Source organism: Coturnix japonica, chromosome 5, assembly GCF_001577835.2.
Source record: "Coturnix japonica isolate 7356 chromosome 5, Coturnix japonica 2.1, whole genome shotgun sequence".
NCBI classification, from domain to species: domain Eukaryota; kingdom Metazoa; phylum Chordata; class Aves; order Galliformes; family Phasianidae; genus Coturnix; species Coturnix japonica.
In genome coordinates, this window is record NC_029520.1 from 20,595,170 (window position 1) to 20,608,466 (window position 13,297).

Genomic DNA, 13,297 nt, shown 5'->3' on the forward strand with positions numbered 1-13,297 from the left:
TTTAAATGATTATCGTGGAACACAAGAGGAATTTCTTTTACTTTTAGATCCCAAGAACCAGATGAACACAGATGCTACCCTTGTTTTTATAGATATTAAGATTGATTTGCATACCCTTTTACGGTTCTTGGTGACAGATAAACCCAGTCAGATAAGAAAGCATCAGAAAAAAAAGAGTCTTTTGAGCTCTGAGCAGATTTGGTGAAACTGTATCTTTCTTGTAATCTAATTTCATAGAAGAAAAGTGGAAACCATCAGAACCACCATGAAGAATTAAAGTTGCCTGTTCTTGAACACTAAATTGTTTAAGGCTAATATTCTAGCAACAGCATTAACAGAACATATTAAGTAATACTTCTTTTGCAAAGGACTTCTTATAAAGCTTCAAAAACATGGACAGTCTGGTCCCTATGATTTCTGCTTCTATTAAGTTTTAATCTCATCTTAAAGAAAGCAGATGTCTGAGCAAGCCAATCTAAGATCTCTTCATTCTTGAAAAGAAGGGTGGCCTACAGTCTGCTTTGTTCTTAATGGCATAAGGATCGTACTTCCTTGTAACTATTCTACAGAAAAGAAAATCAGTTAAGTACCCCAGAGCAAAATAAATAAACAATAAAATGAAATGCTGGAAATTTGAATCTTACAGCTTCATGATAGATTTCCAAATAAAGTCTAAGACTAGTTTCTGGGCATTTGTCTCCCTCCATAGATTACTTCTTGAAACAAGAAGGCAAATCAAATCGGGGGTGATCAGCATCAGTTCAGGAGGATTTAATAACAGATAGTCTGCAATTGTAAGTATATATAAAGCACATAAAGAAAGAATGTTTGAACCCTTTCTGCCAAATAACTATCCAGTGTATACATTGCCTTACTTTGTGTCACTTACTGGAAGCAGAACCTCCTACGAGCACACTGCTTCCACATGATGAAAAATAAAATGCAAATACATTTAGAAGTTATTTTAAACAGGCTATAAGCAATGTCTAAAATGTAACATGACATATTTTTGGAGTCAGTGAAGGATTTTCCTCACATGTTGATGGTATAACTATCTTGCTTTCCATCTGTAGAAGGTTGGATCCAACCTAAATCTTTTGTCCTTATTTATTTATTTATTTATTTATTTTTTAATTTCTGTTTAATCTATTTTAATCCCTTTTAGCTAAAACAATCTAAAGTTCACCTTTTTTTCCCCCAGGTATAGGCAAAAACTATTCCACCTACGGCATAAGATTAGGAAAATTTCTACTGAGCAGCCTAGCAGATGCTGTTTAGAAGGTCTTCTCTTAAGACTTTGCATAGAAGGAAGATCCATCAGTCCTGCTCACACTACAATTTAAACCTTTTTGGCAGTTTTAATTACTTAACAAACAGGAGCTCCTGAGTCCCAATTCTATCAAGATGCAATCTAAATACTACAGACATAGTGAGCAATGATTCAAAAACTTCCATTTCATGTAGTCTCTTCCACAGTAGCCCTTTCCAAAGTCCTGCTGGCCTCATTTCCCTTTTTGCCATTTTCTGCTACTTAAAAACATAAATCACAGCAAAAGTGAAGGCTGTCTGAAGTGTAATGATACTCAGAAATAATTAAGATTAGAAAGCTTCTGGAGAAAACTGCTCTGGATAGTTTATCCAAGAGCGAGTTAAAACACTTATGATTGCTCCTTGGTATCCATGGTGTAAATGAGGCATGTTACAGCAGCAAATGTATCGTGTTAAATGGAGACAATGCAAATAGACCCTAATGCCAAAATAGAAGCCCCTCCTGCACTTCACATGCATTTCAATACACACCAATGGAAGCAATAAAATTTTCTTCCTTTAGACTCCTTGTATCAAACTCCCTTAGCCCTTTCCCTGCAGGGCTTGGTGCCTTCGGCATCAGCTGTGGTACTGGCAGCTGCATGGCAGGTTTTGGCTCCACTCTAGGAGATGATGCAGGATCTTTGCCAACTGGAGTGACAGATCCGTCCGTTGGGCTTCGTTTTCTCTTTTCTGGTTCTTTAAAGAGAAAGAACAAAGTGTTGTCAAAACAACAAAAAAAAAAACAAAACAAAACCCAAACAAACCCACCCACAAACAAGCAAACAATAAAAACAACTAACAAAGAAAAAAGGACCAAAAAACAAAGTAAAAGGAAATGAGAGCAGGCCTCAGTTGTCATTGTCTGAGACTGTATAATCGTTTGTCCGCAAAGGCAGTTTGGATTGCTTCTCTGTATCAAACTGCAAAATTTGAATTACTGGCAAACTTTCAGAACAGGATACTCAAAATTAGGCTTCCAGTGAGTAGTAACCTTTTGCAATCTTGCACAAATTGTTCCAATAACTGATGAAGCTTAGAATAAAAATTTTATATCCAAATATCTAAATCTGTCATACCACAGGCTTCGTAATACCTTTGACCAGTACATTAAAGATTCTGCTAGTAGCAGTATCTTTCCATACAGATAATTACAGTAAATTATCAACACCTAACACGCAACAGACAAGACCTGTTTCAAAGAAAAGGTGTTCCTGCAATTCTACGTACGTCTTTTCAGATGATCACAACTGGAAGCACCGCACCACCTGTTTTTTGTTACTGACTTACCTCTGCAACTCAAACACATATTCCAAGGTGTACGTGCCTCCCTCGCCACTCCAAATGTTGATAGACAGTGTAAGCACTGGAAGTTCACACCTGACTTGCCACTGAGTTTTGCATCAACAATTTCATAATTTTGTTTAGAATTGGTGTCAGGCCTATAATTACCAAGATACCCATATTTTGAACTCATATGCCAGCTCAACTTTTCTTCCTTACCTTCCTTAGCAACCTAACAGTGACTGGCTATGAACATACCAAGTCCACAGGGCATCTAAGCCAACTCAGAAAATCCCTGATGCAAGCAATCCAGAAGCCAACAGTAGTGTTAAGTAGTTACTTCTCTGCTACACTGAAATAGCTGTAATCTCAGACAGTGAAAAGCTGAGTTGGATATAAAGCAGAGAGGTGACCTTTTGTCATCTTTTACTCATTTTTCTCACACACGAATTTTCTTACTTTGCATTACGAACAAGACTTGAAGAAAAAGTGAAAAATTGAAGAGGCATTACCTAAAAAGGACTTTGTTTTCCAAGATCAGCTAGCACTGCAAGAATCACTGAGTAATGCAGCGAACATTTTTCTTACCTTTGTTGTAGTAGTGAGTATGTGCTATTTCTAGAAGGCCAAAAACACTGGCCATGCCTCCCAGGCCAGCATTCGCGTACGACTGCTCCAGGCTCAACACAGTACACTTTAGCAAGTCCAGCATGCCTTTATAAACTTTGCGGCTGATCTCCTGTAACAAAAGTCCAATTAGTGCCAATGTTTCTCAAGTAAGAAAGTCATTCAAGAATGCAAATTCCAAAACTGCTGTAATATCAGCCTGTAAGATGCAACTTCAGAAAAATCTTCCATGAGCTGAACCTAAGCATAAAGTAGGTACAAGGAGCCTGCAGAATTTAGCACTGACCACATCCTGTATGATATCCTGCTGAGCATCTTCTTCCGACTGGATCGTGCGATTTAGCTTGCTTAGTACAAAGACACGGAGCTGCTCACTCTCCAGCAGACGTCGGACTCTCTTCATGTTCAGCCAGCCAACACCTTGCCCATCAAGAACATTGTGTACCACCTCCTTCAGGAATTGCTGGTTCTCACTGATGGATTTAGAAAGGAAACAAGGTGGAATGAGTTAGTCTGCTTTTTATCTTGACCAGGACAGATGCAAAGGCATTTCCAAACAAAGCTAAGTTAACAAAAACCTCAAATCATGCTAGATTTTCTGCTAACAACTGCTCATGTAATGAGCACTGTTCTATGGCTGCAGCATCAAACATTTTTGTTTGTCCCTTGTTTTCTGTCACAAGCTGTAATCAGCTCTTTCTCGAGTCCACATAGCTATCACTGTACTATCCACCTTCACAGCACTGCTCAGAATCCATATAAAGTCTATGAGCTGCAACCTTCTCCCATGGCTACCTGATCATATCTGTAGATTTTCCTTGTATTCAGAGCACTAGTGTGGTAGCTTTGGTGTACATACTGCTTCAGCTCTTTTTACCATGGGGAAGGGAATGTAAAAGGAATGCAACTCCTCTGCAGCCTGCCGCATCCCCAGTCTGAACCATAACTTTTTGTCTTCCATCCCCATTAGCTCAAAGTAAATTTCACTCTATATATGGCTGCCATGGAAGAATGGAGGAGAAAGCACAAGCACAGGTGAAGCAATGTTTAAGTTTACCATTTCAAGTCCCTTTCCCAGGCTGAAAAATGGTTTTCTCATGAACTCACAAAATCAAACTGCTTTACATGACTCAGCTGATCCTCTTAACTGGTTCACTAAAATTATGCTGGCTAGACAACTCCATTGAGACTAGATTCAATTACAAAGAATACTGATTTAAAAGCAGGGTCTTTCGTGATGTAGAATATTCTGAATCTCAGATAGAAAGAGGGAACCTATTAAAGGGCAGAAAAATGCACATATGTGCTACTGACTCAAAGGCCATTTGTACAAAATCTTCTCAGACAATGTATGTAGGCTTACAGCTATAGAGAAAAGTACTGCATGGTTCTCAATAGCCTCACATCTAAGAGTATGATGGCCACTCTAAAACCACTTCATGCAAAAAGGATTAAAAAAAAAAAAAAGAAAGCAATTAAAAATATTACCTGGAATTACTACTTCGTCCCTGAGGTGATGGAGATTCTCTCTTCACGGTTGGGCTATGCTTGATGACTGAAGACTTTTGATCCACCAGGGCTCTCCTGTTTCCTAAGCAGGAGAGGAAACAGTGTGAGAAGAAATAGGTGGGGGAACACAGTCTGCTCCCAGGACAGTAACAAGCAATACTAAGTTTAGCTAACACACTTATTCAGATTACGGGTAACAAACTTCAAACAAAATGGAAACTCCAAAAAAGCAGCAGCATATATCATATTCTAGCATCACACATCGGCAGAAAACAGTAATGGGAGTAATGCAGAGAAAAAGAGAAGATGGTATAATGGGAGCAGAAGAAGGTGAAAGGCAGGAAAATTCTGGCTGCTCTGCATGCAGTTTGACAACAAGAATTGTCTTCAAATTAGTCACTGTATGTAAAAGCAAAATGCATCGGGGGTGACTAGTATAGATCATATGATACTGGTTACCCAATGAGGAAAGGTAGCCCAAAGTCAGGCATAGGGAATGCTGGAAATTGTCACATCATGCACAGCTCATGCTGTAGGGAACCCACCTTCATTGCTTACTGGGCCAGCTTCAGTAATAATCTCCATTATAGTATTTAACCCAAATACTGGGACACAAAATATACAATTAGTAGTGTGCTACATATCTGTGCTCCCCACCATCAGCATAAAAAATAAAGGAAAAAACAAAACTAAACAAAAAAAACAGCTACCAGCTTCTTCCCAGCCCTCCCTCAAAACAAAACCCAAGTGATACCATAGCAGGTAGGATGCTTTGAAAGCCCAAGACAACAAGGGCCGGTGTAGTTTCTTTAACAGATACCGCTTAATGTGAAATTCAGCATTAGTAAACCACCGTACTGTATCTTCAAGGACACTACTGCACATACTGAATTTCAAGGGTGCTACCAAAAACAACTGCATCAGTGAGGAAAAACAATGGTGATGGATGTGCATGAAATAAAAATTAAAAAAGGAGGATGGAAAGTGATCAAACAGCAGCAATGAGATGGAGTCCCAGCATCATTTCCCATTACAAACACAGAGCAACACGTACACTTGGTAAGAACAAGTTAGCATAGTAATTTTATGCCAGCACAACAGAGATAAAACATTTAAAAACCAGAGAAGTGCCCAGTGAAAGTCCCAGTGAGCCAGCATGCACGCACTAATGAACACAACTGCACACACACACTTGCACATGCACAAAACAGACTGAGCTACTCCATGGATATCCCATCCTCATATCTGCACAGTAACGTTACAGGCCCTGCACAATTACATTCATCAAGAAAAGAACACCAGAGTGCAGAAGATGAGGTGCAAAGCACAAACACGAAATGGCAAACCCCATCACTGTTTTCTTCCAATGCATGGAATCAGTCATTAAGTTTACCCTTGAATAAAACCCTGATGTGAAGTATGTTTCTCATCCTGCACAACTGGATATGAAACTGTAACTAACTGGTAAAATGTTGTCAAAAACAGCTGTGCAGAATCTCTGCTAGCGTTTTCACCATACCAGTGCTGTTCCTCCTCATTTTACACACAGGGAATGATTACTTGTCTCAAAAACAAAGTCCAAAGCAGAAACACAGAAACAGCTTTTGGCCTTTGTTTCTACAAGGTCAGAGGTCAGCAAAACATCATACCAACCTTCATTCACATCCCTTCCCACTTCCAGATTAAAGTAATCTTTACCGATGAAATGATGAGGAGGAAAAAATAAATAAATAAAATCAACATATTAAAACAAAAGCAGCAAGTTCTAATCAGATAGAATAACTCAAAAGGTAAAGTAAAACCTTCCCTGGTTTAGCAACTACTATCATGACAACCAGGCTGTTCGATTCCTTAGGGTCAGAGGTTCATTTCTCTAGACCCTATTCAGACTTGTTATCAGAAAACACAGCGGACAAACAAGAGAAGTTCCAGTCACAAGATTGTGCACCTAAGATAGGGATGGATCTATATTCTGAATGAGCTGAAATATGTTTATATTTTGAGTTTGATTGGAAAGATTCCATACAGAGAATTGAAAGGACTGTAAGCACTACTGAAACCTATTTAAACTGCAGTCTCCACAGGAGGGAAGTATTATTCTTTCAGCAGATTCTATAGGAGTGATACACTGTTCCTTCTTACAAACCAAATGTCGTTACTCTAACAGGTTATGTAAAGCTAACCAGGAAGACAGTGGCAGTACAAAAGTAGAACCTACCTCTTTGCTCCCATTCTTTACACTAAAGACTTAAAAATTAAACAAAATATAAAACAAAACCAACATTCACTGTGCACTCATTAAGACAAGGCAGGCTAGCCACTCTCCCACCCCAACACAGCTTAGAGAAGTCGTCTGACTAAGGAATATCAAGAAAATTCTTGTTTTGGTAATTAAAGCAGGTACTAACCCAAACTACCAAAATACTTCACCACCAACATTCCTTTTAGGGAGTGCAGAGTCACAAGAATAGGAAAGGATGTAGAAGACAAAGCGAAAAATGGTTACCTTTCAGGCTGGGAAACGGGGTATTCTTGTCTCTCCCAACTTTGGTTGGCAGGGCTAAGTTGGACAGACTGAAACTTGTGCTGTGGTTTCTATACAGGCTGCCTATGACAAAAGAAAAACAAAAAAACCAAATCAACAAGACAAAAATTACACAGAATCACAGAATTGCAGGGCTTGGAAAGGAACACAAGAAATCAAAGGGGTTTTTTTGTTTTATTTTTTTAAGTCCACAAATCTCATAAGCATAATATAATTTCATTTACAACACAACCACATCTGTATTCTGACTATTCTAAATTGTTTAAAAGGTAATTCTTAGCTCTTGTGTTATAATCATTGTCATTGTGCGTTTGAGTCTTCAGTGTACCAGCAATGTCAACCTGTCTTCCTGCCATTATACAGGTAACCCCACATCAACTGTCTTCTAGTTTGATACTCCTTTTAGGAGCAAATTAATGGTGGGGGTCACATGAGAAAACAGTATGACAAAAGATCTCTAAAATACACACTCCTTTAGTCAAAAGAGTGCACAGAGCCTTATGAAATTCTGAAACTCTGACCCAAAAGCACACTTTAAAATAGAAGCTTTCCACTTATCAGAAAACAAAGCTTGTCGTAGCAGCAAAAGATTTCTAAAAACACAAGAGTGCAACAATGCTCTGTCATCTGTTTAAGACTGTAGACATCCTGAAAGGAACTTGAATAGAGATAGATCCTCATATGGACAATCTCAAACTGTTCATCTAAATTGTCAGTGCACTATTTCAAGTTACCCTGACTTTATTTTAGTAACAATCTTTTTAGCAGAAACATCTAATATACTTTTCTCACTGCTACTAACTTTTTGTCCCTCCCCCATAACAGCTGATTATTTATCTGGTTATCTTCTTCCACACAATAAAATACTCTACATTAGCTTCCCATAACTGTGGATATTATTTTTATAAATTATTCAATAATATAAGTGAAAGTAAGTGAGCACAGTGAAGAAATTTAATGTAGCGCCTAAACAAGTGAAGCAGCAGCATGAAAAGCATGTAACTGGTTAATGCTCTTGGACCAGTTTCATAAAATCACAGTTTTTGTTTAAACAAAATTGACAGAATTTCTGATTGTTGGCCAAAAGTGCCATATAATTCAAGGGCCTAACAACACAACCAAAGTCCTTCTTACTGAAAAATTCATGAAGTAGTAGTTATCAGCAGTATAAATAAAACAGGTCCTATGACACTCAACCAAGTCTTCCTCTTGGCTAACTACCTGTTTACTCCACTCTCTGAAAGCTCTGCTAAGTAGTTTAACGAATGCATGAGTACATACTTGCAAAAGACATGATGCCCCCAAAACCTTCACTGCTGTTGTTGGAGACAGTAGAGTTTGGAGAGCTGGCCCTGGAGTCTGAATCTGCATCAGAATCATTGGCCAGTTTTAAACTGTTTGGACGAAGTAACTTCTGAGACCTTTGAAGAAAAATGTACAAGTGTTATTAGCATTTTTTTTTCCCCAACTAAAAACCTACATGAGTGTGGGAGGCTGATGCTGGTCTTGGTTTTAGCCTGTTTTTACCACACTATCCTTACCCTGTGGGAAAGAAAAATAGAAAAAGAAAGGAAAAAAAAAAAAGTAGAGATGCATCTTTGCAGAAAGGCTTTTATTACCACTCAGGACACACTGCAAATTTGCCTGCAACACTACATTGGTGGACTTAGGGGTAAAAAAAACTTCTGATTTCAGAGCAACAAAGGAAAAAAACTCAGTGTCATAAAATACTGTTGAATCCCCTCCCATTTCACCCCTGAAATAGCAAGCTTCACCACCAATATCCCTTAAAGGGGATCAGTAGGTGGTACACTAGAATGTTTCAATGAAAAACTGATAATTCTGTTATCCCCCACTACTTCAATAAAATGTTCAACTACATGAAACAGATGGAAACCCTGAGACAGCTGTACAAAACAGCAGGAGGACAGGGAGAAATCACCTGCTTCCATTGAGATTCTGGTTAAATCTTGGTGTGTAGCTCTCTTCCTGCTCATCATCTTCATCCTCTGTAGGAAAACCATACTGTGGTTCGAAGTATGGATTATCATACTCTCGTTTCCTCACCACCCCTTCTGAGGAGCTCATGCTGACAGCTGGGCTGTCACTCTCACGTCGATCAAAGCTCATCTTGGGAAAGCTTGGTTGTAGTGGCAAAGACGGGAGATGGTTTGAAAATCCAGCAACTAGCTTCTCCTCCATCTCTGCTGATTCTGCAGACTCCTGTGGACCAGTCAAACCATTCATCTGTTTGCTAATCTGAATTACTTAAAAATGAAGGGCCTGACAAGAGCAACTGTTATAAACTGGGAATTTTGTATGGTCTTCGCATTTCAGGACCCCCTCCCAAATCCCACTACCAGATACTCTTAATATAGAACTGTAGAAAAGTTGCAGTATTTACGCATTGTTCTAGAAGTTTTCTTCCCTAAAAACAGATCTTACTGTAAAGTGCTAGGATAATGGCTCCCTATTGCTCTGCTTTGTGGTTACAGAATCAACGCCCATACCTCCTAAATGAACACAGATTCAAGGATTTTCCCCATCCCATTCCCCTACAACAGATCTTTCCATAATGTGTAGAAGTCACTCCTGCAGCCACAACCTAGACCACTGCTCTCTGTTAATAATGTACTTTAATGCATGTGAGCTTTTACACACAGGAATGTTCTGTCTCAGCATAAGAGACTACCGGTAACTTCACTTTGTTTGGAGTCCAGAAAGTGCATGCAATTTAATTTCTGAATGTTTTTAGTCTGATTAGCTTTTGACCCGCTCAGAAAGAATTAGGTGCATTCTCCCACTCTTTATATCCTAATACTCTCAACCTGGGGCAGAATTAATCTCAGTACACACATGATTCACTCCATGGATAACAGTACTGGGGCTGCTACTGGCTGTAGTACTGGAACTTGAACGAGGCTGGTTGTTCTCTTGGGAGTTCTCACTGTCCATGGCCTGTTCATCCAGATCTCCTGAATATTCTTGAAAATCATCAAACTCCACTTCACTGGCATCACCAAGGGCTGCGTGAGTCAGGGGGTCAACATCTGCAAACACATCAATTTGCATTAAAGAACACTATCTTCCTCAGCTACATTAACTACATTACATAACAATACAATAACATACATTACATAACTACAATACACTATCTTCCTCAATACTACATTTTAGTCCATCTGACTAAAAATCACTGACAGATCCATTCAGCACATAAAGCACATAAAAAAGTTCTAATGCACTTTTGGGAGACACCTAATCCAACTGGCTACTTAAAACTGGGCTAACTTCAAAGTTAAAACAGGCTGCCCAGCGCCTTTTCAGTGTCTCCAAGGCTCGAAAATCCCCTCTGACTCTGGGGCTCTGTTCGACTATGCTCACAATGGAAACCTTTACTTATGTTCAGGCAGAATCTCTTGTCCTTGGGGCACAGGAAACATGTTGGCATTCCTGTTTTTGGTTTTCTGAAGTAATAATCTCCTGCTCTCAAAAGAAACACTGCTCCTGCCACCTCCATATAAACAAAAGAGAATGCATTTTCCTGTCCCCATTAAGAGACTTGTTACAGGCAGCACTGAAGACCAAAAAGTGAGGGCAGGAGAAAGCTCTTAATCTGCTGCCCATATTGCATCTTTTCTACTGGCAGCAGATTTCCAAATCTAGTCAGTAGTTTTGTTCAGCAACACTTACTTGTGATCTTTCTCCTCCCAGAGTCTTTCAGAGGGGACTACATATAAGCCAAAGAAACGTCTTCCTTCAGTCTGCTTCTGGAAACTGACTCTTTTACCTCAGATCAACATTATAATGGAACAGTGTTTTGCTCTGACTAAGACACTTAGGGAGGCATTTCCCCACCACCACAGCACAAACATGGAAGAGGAACCTATGTGGATCTCACGAAAATGCAACCCAAAGTTACTCACTTGGAGTATCGCCATTAATGTCACATTTCATCATCTCACTGACAAAGTCACCAAGGGAAGAGTAGGAGGAACTTGAGTCATCATAGTCGACACTGTCGCTGCCACTGCCACAATTGGTGAGAAAAAGATGAGTGGTAGCAGAACAGCAATAGCATCTTAAAAATCTCATGATATAACCACTTCTACTAAAAATAAATAAAGAAAAAATCCTGGCAAGACTAAGGGGCCAGCTTCATAAAAAGTCAGAGCAAGTGAAACATATTTGAGACAGGTAAAAAGACAATATGCGAAGACATTTAAAAGCTCTCAGCAAGGTTAATGAGGTCAAGCATAGGTGGACAGGGACTAGCATATGAATTCTCAGTGAGTGTCAGGAGGGGAGGAAGCTTCAAGACAACTGGAAGTCAAAAGAAAAGCACTTCTTTTTAATACTAACAATTATTTCCAACATGAGGACTAGTGGTGCTGTGTAGAACATAAACGAAAAATAAGTACAAGCCTGAAAGACCTCACAGGCTAAAAGAGAAGGAAGGATGATAACGCTTGAGGCAAAACTCTGTGAAAAAAGGTCAAAAACACATCAACAAAAAATGATTCTCACTTTACGGCATATACATGGTCTCAGGCAGTGGGGAGTAGTAGCAAACTTTGAATAATGACATACTTTGATTAGAGATGTGAAATAATGGTAGGTTGAATGGGATCGCTTGAAGTACAGGAAAAGAAATAACCAGAGAAAGAGCAGCATGGTGGAAAAAAAAAAGCAAACTCAACACATCAGAGTGGAAAGTAATAACAAATGATAAGGGGCATATAAGAAGCAAAAGAAAACAGGAAAGTACAAATAAAGACCCATGTTAAAGGAACACTTGAGAAGACATTAGCAAAGGAATAAGAAGCTGCTAAGATGATGACAGAGCAGTGAGACAATTTATTTCAGTGTCAGTATTCTGACCAGATAGAAGAAATTAGAAGAAAAGCATGGAAGGCTGGAAGAAAAGGCAGCAAAAGAAATGCTGGAGAGGAGCCCCAGAATAATATGAAGTAATTGTCAGATGGCTGGAGTTATGCCCCCCCACTAACCTGTCATCAGTGGGGTCAGAGTCCGTTTCCTTTTCTACTGGGACATTCAGTGCTTCAGCTAGTTGTGAGTTACTGTCATAGACACGATAGTGGATGGGCTGCAGCTGGTGGGCATACCACTTTGGTTTGTCACCAATCAGTGCTGGGTCAAACATATCTGCACCAAAAAAAAAGAAAAAAAAACACACAAAAAAAACCACACAACCAAGGAGAGAGTTAATTGAACTCATTCACTTGTGTCAAATGCTTCACTAATAGTGAGGCTATCCCTCAGTAAGTCTTGCAAAAAACAGGGAACAGTTTTCTCTAGAAAACAAACAAAACAAAACAAAAAAAACCAACTAGGAGAGTTCTTCTCTGCTAGCAAACAGGACAAGAGGTAAAATTATCTGGAGAAATAAATGGCATTAAAATACTTAAAAACAGAAAAATATTTCTTGAACTGTATTCCTCCACCCAGAAGGAATTCACACTGGAATATGTTCCCCTGGAGCCTGTTTAAGTACAAGAAGTATTGGGACAGTGCTCTCAGACATATGGTTTGATATGGTCTTGTGTGGAGTCAGGAACTGGACTTGATTATCACTGAATAATATGGTATTAAGTTAAGTTTGTCCCCAGAATCTATCTGCATTTCAAGTTTCTGAAAGACACCAGAAGAGCAGGAAAGGGAAAACCAAAACTTACTGTTATGAATCCTTTGAAAAGCATAGTTCGTCGGGTTGAGTGACCATTCTCCAAAGTATTCTACTGCTTGTGTCCTGGAAAGCTTATCCGCAAAAGGTGTTTGCTTTGGCCTAGAAGCAAGAAAGGAATTTGCCTGGAAGGCCACTACTGGTCGTGGAAAAAGACGAAGAGTGCGAGTATGCATCTGGAACCCTTGCAAAACGTTTGGCGAGTTGAAGAATCTCACCATAGCAACCCTAAAAAGAGGCAAAGGACGTATGTCAGATAAAAACACAGAACTTAGCAGAAGACAGGGAATCTTTTAAATGTATGCATTAGGCAAAATTTC

At 39.2% G+C, this 13,297-nt stretch overlaps 1 protein-coding gene across 41 annotated transcripts in view; it reads right to left on the reverse strand.

The window, feature by feature from the left end:
• The window catches only part of MADD (MAP kinase activating death domain), a 65,277-nt gene that overhangs the window by 30,233 nt on the left and 21,747 nt on the right, over nucleotides 1-13,297 (reverse strand). For 10 of the 41 annotated variants that reach the window (XM_032444654.1, XM_032444663.1, XM_032444653.1 and 7 more), the window contains 13 exons: nucleotides 12,970-13,205; nucleotides 12,283-12,439; nucleotides 11,200-11,306; nucleotides 10,130-10,323; nucleotides 9,216-9,496; nucleotides 8,555-8,694; nucleotides 7,235-7,336; nucleotides 6,382-6,420; nucleotides 5,274-5,333; nucleotides 4,708-4,810; nucleotides 3,506-3,692; nucleotides 3,181-3,331; nucleotides 1,801-2,007 (listed from right to left, as the gene is read on the reverse strand). In XM_032444654.1, the coding sequence (XP_032300545.1) occupies nucleotides 1,801-2,007; nucleotides 3,181-3,331; nucleotides 3,506-3,692; nucleotides 4,708-4,810; nucleotides 5,274-5,333; nucleotides 6,382-6,420; nucleotides 7,235-7,336; nucleotides 8,555-8,694; nucleotides 9,216-9,496; nucleotides 10,130-10,323; nucleotides 11,200-11,306; nucleotides 12,283-12,439; nucleotides 12,970-13,205 (1,964 nt within the window). The remainder of the gene's footprint in view (nucleotides 1-1,800; nucleotides 2,008-3,180; nucleotides 3,332-3,505; nucleotides 3,693-4,707; nucleotides 4,811-5,273; nucleotides 5,334-6,381; nucleotides 6,421-7,234; nucleotides 7,337-8,554; nucleotides 8,695-9,215; nucleotides 9,497-10,129; nucleotides 10,324-11,199; nucleotides 11,307-12,282; nucleotides 12,440-12,969; nucleotides 13,206-13,297) is intronic. The other 31 variants (XM_015864287.2, XM_015864282.2, XM_032444673.1 and 28 more) reach the window with 6 other exon arrangements.